The 23,753-nt window shown below is 29.8% G+C and overlaps 2 protein-coding genes and 1 long non-coding RNA gene across 4 annotated transcripts; 1 reads left to right on the forward strand and 2 right to left on the reverse strand.

Annotated features, from left to right (window-relative positions):
* The first annotated feature begins 11,436 nt into the window (after nt 1-11,436).
* Nucleotides 11,437-13,517, forward strand: LOC133816792 (uncharacterized). Of its 2 annotated transcripts, XR_009885469.1 has the most exons (5): nt 11,437-11,589; nt 12,181-12,255; nt 12,364-12,421; nt 12,814-12,932; nt 13,023-13,517. It is a non-coding gene; the product is annotated as an uncharacterized LOC133816792 (long non-coding RNA). The 2 variants fall into 2 exon arrangements; XR_009885468.1 differs by lacking the exon at nt 12,364-12,421 and having other exon boundaries at nt 11,441-11,589.
* Nucleotides 13,518-14,827: 1,310 nt separating this feature from the next.
* LOC133815693 (secreted RxLR effector protein 161-like) lies at nt 14,828-15,598 on the reverse strand. The gene has a single exon (XM_062248502.1). It carries the CDS (start codon nt 15,596-15,598, stop codon nt 14,828-14,830), a length of 771 nt encoding a protein of 256 aa, XP_062104486.1.
* A 5,341-nt stretch (nt 15,599-20,939) lies between these two features.
* Nucleotides 20,940-22,314, reverse strand: LOC133819789 (glycine-rich protein 23-like). The gene has a single exon (XM_062253129.1). It carries the CDS (start codon nt 22,148-22,150, stop codon nt 21,251-21,253), a length of 900 nt encoding a protein of 299 aa, XP_062109113.1. The 5' UTR covers nt 22,151-22,314; the 3' UTR covers nt 20,940-21,250.
* Nucleotides 22,315-23,753: the final 1,439 nt, after the last annotated feature.

The following is a 23,753-nucleotide window of genomic DNA, read 5'->3' on the forward strand; positions in this document are numbered from 1 at the left end:
TCTCAACGCTACCAATTGAAAAAACGACAATCTCAAAACGACGTCGTAATGAAGGAAAACAAAACGATATGCGACAAACGACGACGTCTTTGGATTGTGCCATTGTGCGTTGATGTTCGTGGGCTTAAAGCCCGTTGAAATTTTTGGGCCTAGTTTCACAAATACCACTTCATTTCATAAATGAATCTAGAAAAATTTACATAAATATGTGAAGTTTATATATTTATAAGAAAAAAAATAATTATATATGAAATATAGTAAGTTTTGAAGAAAAAAAGAGCTTAAAATATGGTAATTCTATAAAATGTAAAAAATAGATTATCATAAATCTAATTACACAAAACTCTCTCTCATTTTCTCCTATTTCCCTCACTATATTGCTCTCTTTTCTCATTTCTTCCTCTCTCCTCCCCCATTCAGTTCCTTCCTCTCAGACCTCCGCCGGCGATGCCACCTCCGTTCTTGCCCCCAACTGCGATGCACCTTCGCCCATTTGGTTCTTTTTCTTTCTTCTTCTTCTTCTTCTTCTTCTTCTTCTTCTTATTTTCACATATGATTTTGCCATTTCAAAACTGATTTTACACTTCATAGTTGATTTTTCTGGGTTTTTTTTTCAAATTTATTTAAGTAACCAGGTACCACGACGCCTGATTCTTTTTATTAAAATTTAATTTGTTTTAGACCTAGCTATAACTCATTACGATAACGATTAATTTAAATTCTTTTTGTTTAGATCTGATTTTATTTTCATACCTGACTAAGTAACCAGGTACCATGGCAATTGGTTTTTTTTTTCTTTTAATCTGGTTTTTTATTTTTATTTTCAAACCTATTGTAACCAGTTACGATTATGATCAATTTATATTTTTTGTTATAACTAAGTGACTGGTTACCATCACTTTCATATTTGCTTTTCAAACGTAACCAGTTACTTTCATGATCAATTTAGTTTATTTTTTTCATATCATTTTTTTACCAAATCTCACAAAGTAACCAATTACCAGACATCACTAAAAAGATTGATTGTGGCATACGATTACCATCACAAAAAAAATCAATTTTTTTTATAGTGGTAATGCAGATAAAATGTTAATTGAATAATATAAAATATGGAACAAAATAAGAAGAAATAGAACTAAAAAGCATGGTGTTGAAGGTCTCAATTTTTTGTCTTCAAAGAATAATGTAAAAAAATATTTTATAAAAAATAATACAAATAGATTAAAATTATAAAAATAGTCTCAAAACATATTAAAACTAATTACTAAAACGATATAAAAAATAAAATATGGTATACAAAAAAATTATTACAAATATTTGGGAAAAAACTCTCATAAAAAATGTAAACAAAAAAAAATATGTCTTAAAATATTTAAGAAAAAAAAATTTCATAGTTTTAAAAGTTAAAAAAAAACTCATATTTGGTGTAATTTCCTCATAAATCTAACTACAATTTTTAAAAAGGGCATTTTTTTTAGTTATATACAATAATAATAAGGAAATGACACTAATAATACCAAAAAAAAAACATGATTAGACTAGAGATGCAAAATTACCTAAAAATGAAATTAAAGCAACCATATTCAATGAAACTTAGATTTGTAAGTTTCCTTATTTATCAAATTGATAATTTATTTCAATCAAATCTAAACATTTAAATGGGGAAAAAAAAATCATACCTGCTAGACGCTACCTTTTTATGTGGCTATTGATAAGAGCTATACATGTGGGTCAAATTTTTGGCACGAAAAATATGGACCTAGGTTAAGGTCAGATACGACACAATGCTGCAAGCCACAATGGATCTAGATATAAAGCACAAAGACACGACATTGCACGACAAACCCGAAAGTACGAATGAATTAGCTTAAAAGCACGACATGGTAAAAAATACTAATTATGCCTGATAATTTTAGATTAGTAAACATGATTAATATTTATTTGTGAATTATATTGCAATTAAAATAATAATAAATCTAAAACCATTAAAACCTAAGTCTCAAACCATCCAAAAACTCTTCAAAACATAAAATTCAATCAAAACTTAAAAACTTAAAACTTTGATTACCTCTGATTAAGTCGTTTTCCAACTAAATCTTTCGGCTAATAAGCTTCTAATATTCCCTAGAATTGTTATGTCTCGATCCTTGCTTGAATTCGAGTTCTAAAACTCGAGTTTCCTTCGAAAATGCGAACGGGTGTCGAAAAGGGAACGGGAGAGAGAGAGAACGTTCTTTTATTATTTTAAGAGGTTTCTTCGAGCTTAAGTATCCTCAATCAAATCATAATGCTCGGGGTCCAAAAAACGCCCCCGGGATAAAATAGCCAAAATTCCCAGAATTTTCCCCTGATCTCACTAACTCCTAATATATCATCAAATAATCATTCTCATTACACAATATCCCGGTAATATGCTAAATACCCAATATACTATAATCAGTTATCTTCATGATCAATTTAGTTTATTTTTTTCATGTCTTTTTTGTTACCAAATCTAACTAAGTAATTGGTTACAATTCAGTTGGTAGACAAATCTGATTTTTATGGTTGTAACAAGTTACCATGCATCACTAAAAAAAATTGATAGTGGTATACGATTACCACTGCAAAAAAAAAATCAATTTTTTTATAGTGGTAATTGGTTACTGTGAATAAAATGTTGATTGAAGAATATAAAAAATGGAAGAAAATAAAAAGAAATGTGAATAAAAAGCATGGTAATGAATGTCTCAATTTTTTGTCTTAAAAGAATAATATAAAAAAATATTTTATAAAATATGAATGATAAAAAATAATACAAATAGATTAAAATTATAAAAATAATCTCAAAATATATTAAAACTAACTACTAAAATTGTATGAAAAATAAAATATGATATACCAAAAAATTATTACAAATATATTAGAAAAAAACTCCCATAAAAATATAAACAAAAAAATATGACATACAAAATTTTAAAAAATAAAATCTCATATTTAATGTAATTTCCTCATGATTCATGAATCTAACTACCATTTTTAAAAAGGGATTTTTTTTATTTATATACAATAATAATAAGGAAATGACACTAATAATAATAAAAAAACATGATTAGACTAGTGATGCAAAATTGCCTAAAAATGAAATTAAAGCAACCATATTCAATGAACCTTAGATTTGTAAGTTTCCTTATTTATAAAATTGATGATTGATTTCAATCAAATCTAAACATCTAAATGGAGGAAAAAAAAACCATACCTGTTAGATGCTACTTTTTTATATGGATACACGAAATATGGACCTAGGTCAAACACGACACAATGTTGCAAGCCACAATAAATCTAGAGATAAAGCACAAAAACACGACATTGCACGACAAACCCAAAAACATAAATGGATTAGCTCAAAGGCTCGACATGGTAAAAAATACTAATTAAGCTTGATAATTTTATGTTAGTAAACATGATTAATATTTATTTGTGAATTATATTAAAATTAAAATAATAATAAATCTAATGTTACTGTGAGTATTTATGATTGAAGTAGTTGTAAAATATAAAATTAAAATTATATAATTTATTTTGGGAGCACAAATCTAAATATGTATTAGTAGGTATTCAAATTATAATAATTAATAATTATAAATATTTTTAATATAAATGTGTAAAATATTATGGGAAAACATATAAAAATAAATGAAACTATATTTAACTTAGCAATTAGTTCCTTATTAGAGATGGTGTTTTTATCCTTTTTTTTAACTAAATAATAATATTGGTATGGAAGTTGCACGAATTCAAGCTCATATTTGGGTTGAATGGGGAAATGGGTTGGCTTGAATAAGATAAACGAGCCAGCTCAAATTTGTTCATGACACGGCCACCTAAAATGTGATTTTTTTTTCAATATTATTATGGTTTTTTTTTTTTTTTTTAGTTTTAGTTAGAATATTTGATTTTATCACATGAATATAAAAAATTTAAACATTTTTGGATAATATATTAATTTAGTTTTTTTTTTTCTTAAAAAAAATCATCATTTTAGATTTTCACTTAAAGTCCTCTCAAAAACTTGAATCGACCCGTATATATCAAATTCAACCATACTTGTATTCTCTTTATGATATTTCTTATTAGATTAATGATATGTGTATAAAAAATATACATCCAAGCATTACACACAGTAATGTGGCACTTTAGCAAAGTCAATCAAGTTTATTAAAACTGGAACCCACTATTTTAAAAAACAGTAACACGTCATTGTGTGTAATATTTAGGTACATATTTTGGATGCACATATCATTACTCTTCTTATTATTCTATTTTATCTCAATGAATTTTTATCATTAGAGATATTACACTTATTATATTTCCAAGTGCTGTTTTTTAAATTAGTCATTAAGCATATACTTCTCATAGACGATGAGTTTATTTGGTTTGAAAAAATTCTACCGTGTTGAGACCATTGTACTACAACAATAAATCTATATATAAAATTGGTCCTTTGTCATATAAAAAAAATAAAAAAGGTTATTTTTTATTTATTTTCAAAAATAATAATTAGTAATAAAGTAGATCGATAAAGTTCTTTGTTTTTTGAGAAGCCATTTATTTTATATTTAAAATTTTGAATGGAGGACCAACCTTCATGTGTATTTATTTTTGGAAATTGTAATTGGTCCCCAAAGCTATACATTTTTAGGTGTAGTTGTGTCCTTGTGACTTGGTGCCATTAAATTTTGCTCAAATAATGAGTTTATCTTTACTGCTCACATGTTGAATTCCGTCCAAATGAGTCAATCAAGGGAACTGATTTGAAGTTTGAAAAAAAAAAAGAGGACTTCAAATGCCCAAATTTCCATGCCTCTCCATAGTTCTAAGATACCTAGTTATCACTCTAAAATTGAGTAAATGTGTGATAAAGTAGTTGAGGTTCATTTGCTTAAAAAAGAAAAAGTAATAACAATGGCCAAATAATTTAAGAACCTCACCAACAACGCACACAACACAAAATTAAAGCATCTCAAATCAAGTGTCAAGTTGGTGATATACTGCTTAAATATAATACACTTTACAAAATAATTTGTTTTTAGTAGTGTGCCAAATTTGGCACATGCTAAAATTCATGTGAAATTTGACATAGAATATAACATAGGGATGTAAATGGGGTGAGTCGGCCTCGGCCCCGCTAAAGATCCGCCCCGACCCGCTAAGCTTATGCCCCGACCCGACCGCGCCACGTTAAGGCATTTGATGCGAGTCGGGTCAGACCCACCCCGAATGTGATAGAGCGGGTTAGACCCGACCTGGTAAGTTTTTTTTTTCTTTTTCTTTAATAAAAGAAAGACTAATTTTTTAAAATATGTTACAATATAAAAATAAATGACAAAAAAATCTCATGCTAGACATAAATGAGCTACCTAAATTTTTTTATAAATGATATTGCATACTAAAATAAAAAAAAATTAATATTCTTCAAAGCAAAACATCAATTTTCTCCTAAAATCTCTCTTAAATATACTTTATCTTATTTATATATATATTTTGATCGTAGATCACCTTAAATAGTAGTAGTAATTAGATTTAAAAAAAATTCTTTATTGCAAAAAAAAATACAACAATAACTGGGTCGGGTCGGATCTCGACTCGCCCTATTTAGGCCCTGGTTATATTCGGATTAGGGGCGCCCCATCAGGTCAGGGCTCCGACCCGCCTCGATCCGTCGGATTTTTTTGCCATCCTTAACACGACGTATATTTAAAACAACATCAATTAATTACTTTTTTATTTATTGTTATGTCATTTTTAATATTTTATTATTACTTTTAGTATAATATTAAATGTAAATTAAGAATTTTTATATAATTAGATTTTTAGATAATAATAAATTAAAATGAATTTTTGTTATATTATTAAATGAGCATTAATGAAATATTCATATTTGCATTAATTTTTACAATTGTGTATTGGAATACAATTGTAAAAGTTGTGCCAAATATATTAGTATTGAATTTTGTGCTAAATATAGTATAATATTTGCATCTTTCCAGTGGAGATATGTCCGTGCTATATTTTATTTTAAACCCCATTAATATTACCTAAATGTTTGTGAAATTAAAATAAAGCGATTTGTATTAGTTATTTTCATATTCTCATTATTTACTACTAATTGCAAGTTAAATTTGTTATTAACCTTCCACGCATGGTATAGTCTTATTTTTATTATTTCTTTTTTTTTAAAAAGTGATATACTATTTTGGCAATTTGGGTTCAGTAATACGTCGCGTTTGTCTCTATTCCTAAAAATAAACATTAACTGCAAGTTTTTTTTCTTTTCAATTTAGTCCAAAGATTATTTTAATTAATTTAAACTATTAAATACTGATTTTATTATATAGGCTTTAAATTAATTTCTATTATTTTTTATTGAAATATTTTTTAATTTTATCTTGTATTAGTGATTTTTTTACAATTTAATAGTTGGTATATATTAATTAACAATAAATATTGCCACAAAAAAATAATAAATATTCTAAAAATAAATTTTAAATCTATTAAAATATCAAAAGCTGACTGTACCTAAGTATTAAAAAAAAAATAGTTCCACAAAAATAGACCCACAAGATCATATTCAGGATTGAATTGAAAAATTAATGATAATAAATTTAAGTTTTTTTAAGAATGTAATGTGAGATTAAATTCAAATGCCCAAAAAGATGAGACTAGCTTTTGACCATATATTACGTGGGATTTGGAAATAATTGTGCATGGGAGGCATTTTTCATGTACGTAAAAAGGATTTCACACGATGCAGTGCTATATTTTATGACTAATGATATTTGTATTAAAAAAATATGCACTCAAATATTACATAAAAATAATACAGTATTGCTTTTTAAAATAATGAATATCAAGTTTGATAATAAATGTGATTGATTAAGCTAAACTGTCATATTAATGTATGTAATATTTGAGTGCACATAATTCAATTTTAGAGTAATAATAAAATGAAATGGAAATAATCAATTTTAATTTCATTACTTTGTTTTGTTATACTTTAGAGTATTTGAATGTCATTGTAATAATTTTTCTACAATTTAAATGTCTATTCAATTTGAAAATGGAAGAAAATAACATTTCAGTGCAAACTTGAAAAAAATTTAATAATTTTCTAAGTAATTTTTTTATTCATATTAAATTTTATTTAATTTCATTTATATATTCATTTTCTCAGTCTCATTCTTATTAGTCTAATTTTATTTCCTAAAAAAAAAATCTCGATGTTGTAGCTAGCTGGCATTGTATTTTTCTTACAAAAATATTGGTTAAATTACTAGTTATCTATCATTAAATATTATCTAAATTTACTAGTAGTTCTAATATAATTAAATAAAGTACTTTACACACCACACGTTCTTAGAGAGTCAAAGAAGTGGGCGAGGACTACTTGCTTTGCTTATATAGAGGGGGCAAGGTTCTAATTTTTTCACATAATTAATAATGTTTTCCCAACCCTACCTATATTAGCTCATCTTATATCTATAGTAATAACTAATATAACATTTAATAAATAGAAATGATAAATTAATTACAATAGTTATGTTTGGTAAAAATTTTATTTTTGAAATTTTTAAATACAAAAATAGAAGTATAATTTTATTTTTAAAAAATATAAATATGTTTGGTAACTATTTTTGTTTTTAAAAATAAAAAATAATAAACGCGTTTGATAATTTTTATTTTTATTTTTTGTTTAACAATATGAGGTATTGATTTGAATAAGAGAATAAAAAAAAGAAAGGAAAAGTCGAAAATTGTTTTAAAAAATTTTAAAAGTGAAAAAATTATATTTTCAAAATTTAATGCATTTTAATTAAAATTTTAAAAAATAATAAATAAAAATAAAATTATCAGACATATTTTATGTTTAATTATCAAATTTTTAATTAATTAAATAAAAAATTAATTTTTTAAGTATTACCAAACAACACCAATATTACTATCTCCAACTTAAAAGCATGCATTGAGAAATTTTAGTACATTATTTAAAAAAACACACACACTATGATGTAGTTCTAATATTTAGCATAAAGTATAACATTGGTCAAATTTGGTATTTCCCATATCAATAAATTTATCTTTTTATTTACCACATGACCACTAGTTGTGTCATTTATTAATTGACAATTAATGACTAACTTTTTGAGCACATACAATTGTATAAAAAAATGGAGTCCATAATATAGACAATAAGAAATAAAATAAAAAATTGTATGTTCTTAAAAAATATTAAATAACCATTAATAATTATTAACTTTTCGAGTTAATTTATATCTTGCACATATATTGAAATAAAATTACAAATATGTATAATATTGATTTTTTTTTGTTAAATTTGGCAAAAAAATTTACACTAATATTAGAGATGGTATAATATATAAGTTAATGCAATATTTAGCATTATTGAGCACAAAAAAGTAGTATTGTTTCAACATGTGTTTTTTTTATTATTATCTGTCCTAAATTGGGCATAATTAAATTATACCTGGCATATATTAGTATAAATGTATAATAAAACTTTAACTTTTGTTTTAATTTTAAACTAGGTTTATTTTAAATTTATATTTTGTTATTCAATTTTATAGATTATATTTATAAAAAATTAAATATATTAGCACATTTTAAGTAAAGTAGTTTTGTATTTATCAAGATTTTTTTTTTACTAATAATAGGTAATAGGAGCCATTTTTTACTATATAAAATAACATGTAGGCTTATTTTTAGTTTCTTTTTAAGAAAAAAATTCAGAGTTAAACTTAATATTGTGTTTAAGCTGCAAGAGGGCAAAGTAGTAATTTTCTAGGTTTTCAAATTGAATGTAGGGTTTGATTCCGAGTTCTACACCTTTATAGCTAGTGGGTCCTGCATTTTTATTGATTGCAATATAGTCATAATTACAATTCCCACCACAAATTGATATCTATATATTTAAAAAATATATATATGTTTAAATATATGGTACCACAAAATATTAATGTACGGTGCCTCTTTCCCCTCTCTTCTTCTTCCATGGAATATTCTAGGGGTGTTCATAAAACCACCCACACCGCATAAACCGCCTACACCGTACTGCAATTTGTGGTTTAGAACCCTTCGTGTTGCGGTTTGTATTTTTGCCAAACTGCGCGGTGCACTGCAGTTTGCGGTTTTAAAGTTTATAAATGCGATTCAAACCACACCGCACCGCATCATTATACATATTAATTTTTTTATATTATTTTTTTCAATTTTACTACATTTAAAATTAATGCATAAATATTTATATAGTATAATATAATATACACAATATCTATAAAAAATATAATATTTCATAGGATGCTAACACATATTCTACTTCAATCTAAATATATTAATTCTTAATTAAAATAATATTTACTTTTACATTACATTTTTTCTTTGTTATTAGTTTGTTATATTTTTATTGTTTTGCTTAAAGTTTATTAGCTTGTTGTACATTTAATTATTTTGTTAAACATTCTATGGTTATAAGATTTATTATGAATCTTTCTTAATTATAATATTTAATTATTAAATTATTTGGCGATATGTATAAACCGCCACACCACATTGCATCACATCGCATTTTTGCGATGCGGTTTGAGGTCTATATGGTGTGGGTTGCAGTTTGAAAAATTGTTCAAACCGCATATGCGGTGTGGTCTAAAAAATTAGAGAAAAATCGCACCACCCGCACTACGAACACCCCTAGAATATCCATTGCCATATACTGTTGATGTCGACATGTGTTACATACCGCCAGGTGTGTTTGCCTGTTGTCGAAACCTACAATCCTCAAGCCCTGTCACCCTCACTTGATGTCGGTCATTGTGGGTGAGTGTCAAAAAGCAAGTGCAATGCTATATTTAACACATCTTACAAAAAGTATAACTTTAATAATATTAAAAAAAGTGTGTCAATTTTGGCACATGATAAAATTTGTACAAAATTTGGCACAAAATATAGCATGAGACAAATTTGACATATCAATAAATACTATTTTTTTTTATTTACCATATTGTTACTAATTATTATAATTGAGTAGATCAAAATTAATGACCAACTATATATCATTTTTTATTTATTTTTTTAATGAAAAATTTCTTGGTAACATAATTTGGATAATAAAAAAATTAATATTTGTATGTTCTCAATAAATATTAAATGAATTATTGATTTTTTTTTTTGTTAATTTGCATCTTGTGCATTGGAGTATAATTGTAAATATTTGACCAAATATTGTATTAACTCATTTTTTGTGTTAATTTTGGCACAAAATTTACATCTTGCATTGAAGATATTCTTCAAATCTAGTTGTTTTACAAGAATTTTACTTACAAAAATATTTAACTAATTTCACATTTCACAAAATAGTTTTGTAAAATAAATCGTTGTTACAAATAATGTATTTTTCTCAGTCAAAATTGTAAGTTCTAATTTTTTATTTTTTCACATCATATTTTTTTTACAAAAATATAAGTATTTTTCATAATTATTTTTCCAACCGTATTTAAATTTATATATATAATAATGTCATGTATTTCATTTAAAATAAAAATAATGTCATATATTTTTATAAAGTTTTCTTCAATATATATATTTAAAAATATAAACTAATGAAAGATATTTCAAAATTGTAATATATATATTTATATATATATATTGACAGTTGGCAGAGTATATGTATAGATAAGATGAGATATGCCTACGATAATTGAGATACAGATACATGCAACTGTTTCGTACGATACTTATGTTCCATCAAATTTAACTCAATCTACCTATAAATACAATCAATAATTTTACTCTCATCACATAAATAGTTGATCAATTAATTGTTAACACTCTAATATTATACTTCTAGATCAGTAAATCAATGATAAATTATATTCATCATTGGTCTAATCAGGTAGATATAACAATGAAAAAACATTTTTCTTATATGTTGATTCACTACAACAAATTTGACATACAATGACTCCCTACAATGTCTTACACCATTGGTGTAAGACATTAAAACTTATCAGGGGTTTTAAATGTCTAATGGTGTAAGACATTGAAAGTTTTTATTAATGACTACAATTGGAAGACATTAAAAATGGTGGAAGACGTTGGAAATAGGTTGAGAAGTGGCCAGGGGGACATCTAATGTCTCCCACTGGGAGACGTGGGACACGTAGCACGTCTCCCACTGGGAGACATTGAATGTATAGAGGGGTACATCCAACGTCTCCCACTGGGAGACGTGGGACACGTGGCACGTCTCCCACTGGGAGACATTGAATGTATAGAGGGGTACATCCAACGTCTCCCACTGGGAGACGCGGGACACGTGGCACGTCTCCCAATGGGAGACGTTGGATGTACCCCTCTATACATTCAATGTCTCCCAGTGGGAGACGTGCCACGTGTCCCACGTCTCCCAGTGGGAGACGTTGGATGTCCCCTTGGCCATTTAATGAATTTTGGGTCTTCTTCTTCCTCATAACACCAAACAGAGAGAGCACACCAAACAGAGAGCACGAAAGGGGCTGCGATTTTAGGGTTTTCAAGGTTAGTTTTTTTTAATTTTTATGAATTTTAGTTAATTATTTTGATAAAAAATCATAGGTTTAGCATTAGGATGAGTAATATACATGATTTTGTGTTAATTTTACATTTTTATGCATTTTTTTCTATACATTGTTAGATTTATTTGTTTTTCCATGGAGGTTTTTTTATAGATTTAAGATTTCATAGTTTTTTTTTAATTTAACCTATCACATTGTATATATTTCATTATAATATATATGTTCATGATTTTTTTTAATTTTTATCATTATTTATTTCGAAATTTAGATATATTTTTGTATGTATATTTAAACTTTTTTTTTTTTAAATTCTAACCATTTTGTTATATATATAGTTATTATGTTAAAATAAATTTATTAAATAATTTTAAAAATATAAATATATGCAAAAATTTATGTTTTTGTTGATTATTGAGATTTTAGGTTATGAAATTTTTTATTGATTTTTTGTTTAGGTTATAATTAGTGGCTCATTGGAGTTTTTTTTTTATTTGTTTACCAATCAATTACTTATTAGGAATTTAGTGATATTTGTTTAGTAATGTTTAACATATTAATTAATTTAATTTCGTAGGTTGTGATTTTGGTGGTGAGATTTTAGAGAGTACTTTGCATCAAAACTTCTATAACTATCAATCACACATTTGAGGTAATTAAGTTTCTAAAATTATAATAATAAGTTATATATTGCTAGATATTTAGTGATATTTTATTTATTATTTATTAATTTATTTATATTGGTTTGTGGATTTAATAGCGAATTCGATTACTACTTGAAGTAATTTTGCTAGCTTTTGAATTATTAATTGCAAGAGGTAAATATATATTCTCTTACTTCTACTTTTAATATTATTAAACAAATGTTAGAAGAGTTTGAATATCTTAAATATTCATCCATAGTGAAGTAGGTTCTGAGATTAAAATTGTGTGCTGCGGTGATAACGGAAGGTTGAGAACTTGTATGTATTAGTGAAGTAGGTTCTGAGAAATTTGACTGTGTGCTGCGGAGCTATAAGGAAGAAACTTATTGTATGTTGTTTGAATTGTTTGTTTTGCTATTCACATGTAGATGGTTAGGTCACTATTATAGGGGAAATGCTGCCCGATTTTATCTAGGATAATAAACAATTAATTTTATATAGGCATTCTATAAGGAAGAAACTTATTGTATGTTGTTTGAATTGTTTGTTTTATTATTCACATGCAGATGGTTAGGTCACTATTATAGGGGAAATGCTGCCCGATATTATTTAGGATAATAAACGATTAGTTGAGAACGGGCATTACTTGATTGAACATTCGAGTCCCAGGCATTACTTGAGAACGGTATTATTAATTAAAATTTACAAATTATTTTTGAAACTATAAATGTAATCAAATAATTAATTAATATATTTTACTTTATATTTCTTGCAGCTAACAAGCACATCATATACAGAGGCACAAATTGATGAGTTGCGACAAGAATGGGCGACATATATGTTGCCGATAATCCAAAGTTACCGACCTCGTTGATAGGTTTTTTTTTAATTTTTTAACTCTTTCTTCATACACAATGCAATATTTGTTCATTTTGAATATTTCTAACAAATATTGTATTTCTTGTATATATCTAACAAATATATTTTTTTATTTCAATTTAAATTAATATTATTTCAATTTAATTAATTTAAATTTAGATTAAAATAATTTCAATTTAAATTAATATTATTTCAATTTAATTAATTATTAAATTAATTTCAATTTAGATTAAAATAATTTCAATTTAAATTAAAATAATTTCAATTTAAATTAATATTATTTCAATTTAAATTAATATTATTTCAATTTAATTAATTATTAAATCAAATTAAAATAATATTAATTATAAATTTATTTAATTTATTTTTTTTAAATGTGGGAGACTTTCAATGTCTCCCGTTGGGAGAGGTGGGAGACTTCCCACCTCTCCCATTGGGAGACGTGGGAAGTGACTCACCTCTCCCAATGGGAGACGTGGGATGTCTCCTAGGGACTTCCCACGTCTCCCATTGGGAGAGGTGAGTCACTTCCCACGTCTCCCAATGGGAGAGGTGGAAAGTCAACGTTTGACTTTCCACCTCTCCCAGTGGGAGACGTGGGAAGTGAGGCACGTCTCCCAATGGGAGACGTGGGATATATACCTACAATGATCCTAGCAACAACGTCTCACTAAGTGGGAGACATTGTAGACTTCCAATGTCTCCCAATTAAAGTCATAAAACCTCTATTTTGTTGTAGTGATTGTATTGCTGATATAGGGTACTTTGGTCATTTACTATGCTAAAAATTACTGAAGTAGAGATTTGATTTGTAGATCTACGGGAGTGTTTGGTGTGGAGGTTTAGTTTGGTTGGAATGAGAATGTCAAATCTAATTTATGTTTAATAAATTTATTTTTGATGACTTGAAGGTTTGTGAATACAATTTTTTAGTTTAATTTGAGAATAATTATAATCCCTTTAAACAATTGAGTTTCACATTCTCTTAACGAGAGGTCCAAGAAAAATGAAATTCTATGTTAAGTAGGAAAGTCATTCCAAAATTCAAGGTGAAGAAAAATACTTGTTGTGAATCCCAACAATACAGACTCAAAGCAAACCAACAAACAAAACTAATGAAAAGAATCAATGTAACTCAATATTTCTAAAGCTGATGCTAAGTAAATGAAAACAGCAATAAAAATAAAGCAAATGAACACAAGAAATTATCCTGGTTCGGATCTCAATGTGAGTCCTATTCCAGCTCTCCCTCAAGGAGTTTCTCCAATATCAAAAGGTTGATTACAAACACCAATACAAGCTATACAGTGTTACTCATCAATCATAAGACAGAACACCACCAATCTGACTTTCTTTAAGCTTGTCGATCCACCATGAATGCCATGGTTAAGAAGCACCTTTCTTCTTGAATCTTGGTCTACCTCTTTCTCTGTCTTTCTATCAATCTCAGGTCTCAGCACTCCCTTTTTCTCACACACACTACCTTTTAATGTCTTAATAACACAGCTTATATAGCTTTACAAAACTTAGCCAACCGACTTATGACCTCAACTGACTAATAACAACCTTTTTAACTAACTTTTAAAACATAGTAAAAATAGTTCTATTTCTGATTTTCATATGGATTATACTTCACAAATTCCACCTTAATCCATAGAAAATTATAAGTATCTTCGTCCTTGAGGGAGTGAACCTGATTGCTCAAACAGGTCCAAGGTTGAGCCAGTCCAAACAGTGATTGAACTTGCTCACAGACAGCACTTTGGTTCCTGCATCAGCAGGGTTCTCTTCAGTAGGCACCTTTTCCAAATTGATTTCACCAGCTTCTATATTGTCTCTGATCCAAAACATCCTTATGTCAATGTGTTTGGATCTTTCATGGTAAACTGGATTCTTGCTCAAGTGAATTGCTGATTGACTGTCCGAGAATACATAAACTCTACCTTTTAGCATACTGATTTCTTGTAAAATACCCTTGATCCATGTTGCTTCTTTGAAGGCTTCTGTAACAGCCATGAACTCTGCTTCAGTGGTGGATAATGCAACAACATGTTGCTGCTGAGATTTCCAGTTGATACAGCATGTATTCAGCATAAAACAGTAACTGGTCATTGATTTTCTGGTATCTCTATTGGAGGCATAGTCAGCATCTACATATCCTTCTAACTTCAAGTCATCTCCTCCTTTTTCGAATTTCAAACCATAATCTGAAGTTGTTTTCAGATATCTCAATAGCCACTTCAAACCTTTCCAATGATCTTCACCAGGGTTTGACATAAACCTGCTCAATGTGCTAACAACATATGCAATGTCTGGCCTTGTGCTTATCATTGCATACATCACACTGCCAATTGCTTTAGCATAAGGGATCTCTTCCATTTTTCTCTTTGACATGTCATCTTTTGGAGATTGTTCAGAGGATAAAATAAAATGGCCAGCTAGAGGAATCTTGGTCTCCTTTCCACCTTCCATATTAAATTTCTTTATGACTTTCTCGATGTATGCCTTCTATGTAAGCATCAGTTTCTTTTCTTTCCTGTTTCTCAGAATTTCAATGCCAAGTATTTTCCTTGCTGCCCCCATATCCTTCATTTCGAACTCACTGTTTAGAACATACTTGAGTTTCCTTATCTGATTTTGATCTTTCCCCATGATTAGTAGATCATCAACATAGATTAACAGAAAAGTAGCAGCTTGAGACTTCAAATTTGTGAAATATAAACATGTGTCAAAAACAGATCTAATATGTCCAAACTTGGTGATCACTGAATCGATTTTCTTGTACCATTGCCTAGGAGATTGTTTAAGACCATATAGTGATCTTTTTAATAGGCAAACAAGTTCCCCTTCTTTTGATTCCACCTTGAATCCTTCAGGCTGATCCATGTACACTGTTTCTTCAAGTTTCCCATTTAGAAATGCTGTTTTTACATCCATTTGTTGTATATCCCAGTCGAGTTGAACAGCTAGTGCAATCATCATTCTGATGGTCTTCATTTTAACAACTGGTGAGAATATTTCTTGGTAGTCCACCCCTTCAACTTGGTTGAATCCCTTTGCAACTAATCTGGCCTTGTAAATTTTTGGTTCAGCTTCTGTTATACCATCTTTAACTCTGAAAAGCCATCTGCATCCAATAATCTTTTGCCTTTCTGGTTTCAAGACTAATGACCATGTTTCATTCTTCTTTAATGAGGCAATTTCTTCATTCATAGCTGATTTCCACTTCATTGAGTGTCTGCATTTTAAAGCTTCCTGATAGTTGTTTGGCACAACTTCTTTTGATTCCTTTGCTATAGCAAAAGCATAAGCAATAATGTCAGCTTCACCATATCTGGCAGGAGGTCTTATTTCCCTTCTTGTTCTGTCTCTTGCTAACTGGTAGCCTTCTAAGTCCTCAGATTGACCTTCTTCTTCAATTTCTTGATCTACATCAGTGTGATCATTTGAATCTAAATTTGCATGCTGCAGTGGTTCCACCTCAATCCGAACTCCACTTTGAGAATTTGTACCTGGAACATCAGACAAGATACCTTTCTCATTTCTTTTAAAAGGGAAATCATTTTCATTAAAGACTACATCTCTGCTGACTAAGACTTTATTAGTTTCAGTTGAAAATAATCTATAACCCTTGACACCAATTTGATATCCTAACAAGATACATTTAACAGATCTTGGTCCAAGTTTATCTCCTACAGTATGTGCATAGGCAGCACAACCAAAGGTTCTAAGATGCATTAATGATGGTGGTTTATTATTCCATAATTCTTCTGGTGTTTTAAGGTCTATTACTCTACTTGGGCTTATGTTTATTAAGTAACATGAAGTATATAATGCTTCACCCCAATATTTCTTAGGCAAACCAGAATTTAACAAAATACATCTGACCTTGTTGAGTAGTGTCTGATTCATTCTTTCTGCAACACCATTCTGTTGTGGATTCTTAGCAACTGTCTTGTGCCTTCTGACACCTGTTTCTATACATAGCTTATCGAATTCATCATTAACAAACTCAAGTCCATTGTCAGTCCTCAATGTTTTAACTTTCTTATCAGTTTGGTTTTCAACAAAAATTTTCCAGTTTTTAAACTTATCAAGACAATCATTTTTGTATTTTAATAAGAAAACCCATACCTTCCTGCTATAGTCATCTATGATTGATAAGAAGTATTGATTTCCACCTGGAGTTTTTACTCTGCTTGCACCCCAGAGATCAGCATGTAGATATTCCAGAATTTGTTTAGCTCTATAGTTGCTTCTCGAAAATTTTATCTTGTGTTGTTTTCCCTGCACACAGATCTCACAAAAAGGTAAATTTGCATGAGTGTAATTCAAAAGCAAACTTTGTTTTGATAGTTCAACCAGGCCTTGTTCACTTATGTGTCCCAATCTAGCATGCCAAACTTTTGAATCTGTTTTACACTTAGTGACTGGTGCAGCTTGTGTTGGAGTTATTGTTTTCCCATCCAGAAAATATAAACCATTTCTTTTGATGCCTCTCATGACCAGAAGTGCTCCTTTTGTGATTCTCATTGTACCTTTACCAGTTTTGTATTCTAAACCTTCATCATCTAAGGTACCAAGTGAGATCAAGTTCCTTTTCAACTCAGGAATATGTCTAACATTGCTGAGTATTCTAATAGTGCCATCATAGCTTCTTAAAGCAATTGAGCCGATACCAACAACTTGACACTTGTGATCATTTCCCATCATGACATTTCCACCATCAATCTTTGTATACTCACTGAACCATTCTTTGTTTGGACTCATGTGGTAAGTACAACCACTGTCCAAAATCCACTCATCAGCATCTTTACAATTTGAACTGGTGCAAGCTTTCCCCAAATCTGCATACTCCTTTAGATCATTAATAGCCACAAAAACATCTCCATCTGAACTGTAATTGTCATCAACAGCTGCATTAGAGTCGCTTCCTTTTTCTTCCTCATCCTTATTCTGCTTTTTCTTATCTCTGAGTTCCCAGCAGTGCCTTATTAGATGACCTGTTTTGCCACAGTGATGGCATTTCCTAGTTTCTCTTGGTCTGGACTTCGATCTGTTGTACCCTCTTGTTCTTGAGTTGTATCTTGGCTTAGAGTTCTCTCTGAATCTTGAATTTCCTCTTCTTGGTTGTCTTCCTCGAACAGTCAATGCCTCCTCAGTTCTAGCTTCCTGTTTTGCTGCCTTTTTCCAATTTAATTCTGCATCCCTCGATCTCAGTGTGCTCATTATATCTTCAAGGGTGAGGGTGTCTCTACTGTACATTATTACAGTTCTCATTTCCTTGAATTGATCAGGCAAAGCATTCAATATAATCACAGCTTGATCTTCTTCTTTGATTGTTTCTCCCATGTTAGTCAAAGACAACACAATTTTATTAAGATCATCTAAGTTCTGTTCCAAAGAAATAGCAGCATTCATTTTAAAACCATAGAACTTCCCTTTCAAGAAAATTTTGGTTGCTGTTGACTTTGCCATGTACAATTGCTGCAATTTTCCCCAGATTCCCAAAGCTGTCTTCTCCCCTATGACTTGTCTCAGAACATTATCAGCAAGATTCATTATTATTGCTGATCGAGCTTGTTTCATTATGGTTTCAGCTTCACTTTTCTTTGTTGCATCTCCTTCCTTTTCAAATTTTTCAGGTTTTTCCTCAAGTGTTGAATCTAACTTCTGGTAGATTAAGATTGCCATCATCTTTTCTTTCCAAAGGCTGAAATCCCCTGATCCATCAAATCTCTCCAGATCAAACCTGGTTGATGAAGAAGCCATTGATCAACCTTTCTTGATTCTTGACTGCTTCGATGTTGAGTCTTGGATCCTCCAAGAAACTTGGCTCTGATGACACTGTTGTGAATCCCTACAACACAAACTCAAAGCAAACCAACAAACAAAACTAATGAAAAGAATCAATGTAACTCAATATTTCTAAAGCAGATGCTAAGTAAATGAAAACAGCAATAAAAATAAAGCAAATGAACACAAGAAATTATCTTGGTTCGGATCTCAATGTGAGTCCTATTCCAGCTCTCCCTCAAGGAGTTTCTCCAATATCAAAAGGTTGATTACAAACACCAATACAAGCTATACAGTGTTACTCATCAATCATAAGACAGAACACCACCAATCTGACTTTCTTTAAGCTTGTCGATCCACCATGAATGCCATGGTTAAGAAGCACCTTTCTTCTTGAATCTTGGTCTACCTCTTTGTCTGTCTTTCTATCAATCTCAGGTCTCAGCACTCCTTTTTTCTCACACACACTACCTTTTAATGTCTTAATAACACAGCTTATATAGCTTTACAAAACTTAGCCAACCGACTTATGACCTCAACTGACTAATAACAACCTTTTTAACTAACTTTTAAAACATAGTAAAAATAGTTCTATTTCTGATTTTCATATGGATTATACTTCACAATATTATATACAAAACTTTTTATATTAATATTAGAGACTTATTAAAGTTGCCAAAATTGTATTATACTTTTTAATCAAATTTTAGATTCTCTAAAATAAAATTTGTTCAAATTTTCACTCGATTTTTTTTCAAAATACTAATTAAGTCATTCTCTACTTTCAAATTTTATTGATTCATTTGCTTTCTTTTTTAAATATATATATATATATTTGTCTTTTTCTTCAATTTAAAAACTAACATAAAGGAATTTTCCTGTCAATTAGTTTTAAAGGTATGTGAAAGCTAACCCAGAAGCAATTTATCAAATGAGATTATAAACTTAACTCAAAATATAATTTATGATTGAAATTCTATTGAGCTAATAGTATACTTTTTACCAATTTACTAAATGAAAATTTTTCAAATTTTGATTGAAAATTAACAGAAACCAAAATATTTAAATCTATATAAAAAAAAAAAAACATAAATGGTGGGTGATCTCTAATAAAGAGCTATTTATGCCTACTTGCTTGCTTCTATCAAAAGATATCATATTAATTCCTTCAGGTTGATAGCATATCCTAGTGGCATAAATATAAATATATATATATATATATTTATTGGAAGATTTTACCATTGGGTTCTGTAAAAGTGGCATAGGAAATTTTTCTAGCTAGCGAAAATTTCTTTTTTAGAAAGTTATAAATAATTTAAGACATTAAAATTAGAATGAAAACAATATTTTTTATGCACTTATAAAAAACAAAACAAACACAATTATATTGATCAATATTAATTTCAATATTTTACATTATTTAAAATTTCTTAAAAATTTACGTAAATTCATTATAATTATAATATACACGCCGTATAAAAAATAAAATAAAACTACAGCTTATTACTATACTGAAAATATAAAGAAAATAATAGGTAAGAAATGCCTCATATTTATTATATGTATATATTTATAAAGAATATCGTTATTTTACATATAAGTGGGACCGATATATAGTGATTGAAAGCCATTCTCATTTATACATGGTGAAACGCGCATTGGTTGTTGAGTGGCTTTTATTATTTTAGTGAAACAATTAATTAATTTGCCATTTTACTTTTTTCTCTCTGCTTTTGCATGTCCACGTAGGACAGTCTTCAAATTTATACAGCAGAATGTAAAAATTCTGCATTGGTTGGATGAAGTAAGTTAATCACGACAAGTATGTATATACGAGTAACATTACAACGTGTTAACTAAACAAAAAAAATTGTATTATGACTAGATTAAAGGGACTCAAGTGTACGTACGTGTGTATAAATTAGAGAAATTATAACAAAATAAAACCTATATGATAAATGGACGTATAATATAATATAATATATATATAGAATAGAAAGAAGAAAAGAAATAAAAATATCAGAACAACCAATCTTATTTATATTAACGAAAACATAACAAGTTTAGATATATGATTCCATTGTAGCGGAGAGGAACACACTCTTAATTGTTCCCTAATATAAAGGACTAAGGAAAAACTGATCCACCATTGCATGCATTTGAGTTCTATATATAACTACTGATAATATTAAACAAGGTTCGATACGTACTTAATACATTAATTGCTTTTTCTCTGAATAATAAAGATAAAGAATCATGAACCTAAAACGCTATATTAACATATATATATATATGATCCTTCCTCAGTACCATGCATTGCAGTTTTGATCAGTGGCCACCGCCGAAACCACCTCCACCACCAAATCCTCCGCCGCCACCAACACCTCCACCAGCTCCAAATCCTGCCCCACCACCCACACCACCTCCTCCACCAAAACCACCACCTCCACCTCCACCTGCACCACCGCCGAAGCCTCCACCTGCACCACCTCCAAATCCACCACCACCACCAACTCCACCGCCTACCCCCCCACCCCCGCCAAGGCCTCCACCACCTCCCAGTCCACCTCCGTGCCCTCCTCCGAGACCACCACCACCTCCTAGTCCACCTCCGTGTCCTCCTCCAAGACCACCACCACCTCCTAGTCCACCACCATGTCCTCCTCCTAGACCACCACCACCACCAAGACCACCACCGTGTCCTCCTCCAAGACCACCACCGCCGCCTAGTCCACCACCGTGTCCTCCACCAAGACCACCACCACCCCCGAGCCCACCACCATGCCCTAAACCACCGCCTCCACCAAGCCCACCACCGTGACCTAAACCGCCACCTCCACCTCCACCAAGCCCACCTCCACCTCCACCCCCAAGCCCACCACCACCACCAAGCCCACCTCCACCACCTAGCCCACCACCACCACCAAGCCCACCTCCACCACCTAGACCACCACCGCCACCTAGCCCTCCACCACCACCGAGCCCACCTCCACCACCGAGCCCGCCGCCGCCACCAAGTCCACCACCAATTCCATGCCTAAAACCCTTCTTGTAAATCCCACGGCCTAGACCATGAGGTTTATGAAGAGGAGGTTTGAAATGAGGTTTGAGAAAAAGCGGACGAGGGAACAAATGCTTATCCTCTTCAACCTTACCACCTCCATGATCGGCTACGACCAAACCACAAACAAGAAAAACACACAAGAAAGAAACGACAACAACCCTCATTGTCGTTTAACACGAGAAGATATATATATATATATATATATATATAAGATCACACTATGAAATGAGATTGAAAGAACACTGGAGTTTTGAGATATAAAGCTCGATCGAGAGCGAGAGAGAGAGAGAGAGAGCTCACTAGCTGTGAACAAGTAGTAGCACCAGTGCAACTAAGGAGTGACATTTATATAGTTAAATAAAGTAATAATACAAATAAAAATAATAATAATAATTAATGGATTCGAAGGGAAGATATATAGGTCACCCAACTGTCACGCTTGGATGTAGTAAATGAGGTTCATCTGTCATTTGGCAGATAATTTATTCCTGGCCAACCGCCCACGCTTAGCTTCGTCTCTGCATTAGATTTGGATTTTGACTTTTTCCTCCTCTTTTTCTACATCCATCTCATTCTTTTCACCTATAATTTTCAACAATTTTTATTTTTTCTTTACTTAAAAATATGAATAAAACCTTTACTTTTCAGTGAATGTGGGTCAATTTTTTTTTTTACTTAAAATAATGAATTAATGTCGGTCAATTTTGAGTCGAGTTCCCTACGTGACTTATTGTTACGGGTATAATTCAATATTTAAATTTAATAATTATTATAAAATATCGTCAATATTTAATATTTAATAATTATTAAATTTAAATTTAATTTTAATAATTTAAAATGCCAAATAAAAATCCTCGTTTTGAAAGCTCTGAACTATTATATTATTATAGTGTGATTTCATTTAATGTGACGCTCTTTGCATCAGAAGCCATTAATGAACCCTAACCAAACAATGTCCTACCAACAAATATACATCTCTCTCTCGTATATACACTATATATATATTATATTTATTTAGATATAAATATATAAAGGTAGCTTGAAGATCACTGTATTATATATATAATGAGAGAGAGAAAAAAATGAGACATATCATTATTAATAGGGTTCGATCGATCTCTTTCTCTATCTATAATTGATATTACATTATTATATTTTATACATCTGTTTTTGTGATAACTCAAAGCAGTAATTAATATAGTATTTTACTACTTATTTATGTAACTGTGTGCTCTCTCGGCCCCCCCCCCAAAACCTAATTCTATATAGACCGTAGTTGATTGATTCTTATATAAGCCTATATACATGATTATAATTTATATGGAAATATGTTATAAAACCGATAAAGTGTTATTTTATATCGGAATAACTTTTATATAGTGATATATAAAAAGTTTTAATTAGCTTTAATTTGGTACTAGTTATAAAAGAGAATAAACTCTATATTATAATAAGTTATAATATTTTTTTGTCTCGTCTTTAGAAAATATGCCTCCACACAATAATAATTGTAAATATTTATATATACTAGATACAAGCAACGTGCAACATGCACGTTTGCTTAGTTTTATTTATAGAATTTATTAATTATTTTTATTAAATTTATATTAATGTCATATAAATTTCAAATAAATATCACATTTTAATCATATAATTTATTTATTTTGGTTTAAGCTTATGTTCTAGTTTTTGAATTTGGGAGTGACAACAAGAGATTATATATTATATGTTTAATGTAATATTAAATATTATACGTGTATTTTAAAT

The sequence above is a fragment of the Humulus lupulus genome, chromosome 2 (assembly GCF_963169125.1).
Source record: "Humulus lupulus chromosome 2, drHumLupu1.1, whole genome shotgun sequence".
In the NCBI taxonomy this organism is placed as follows: domain Eukaryota; kingdom Viridiplantae; phylum Streptophyta; class Magnoliopsida; order Rosales; family Cannabaceae; genus Humulus; species Humulus lupulus.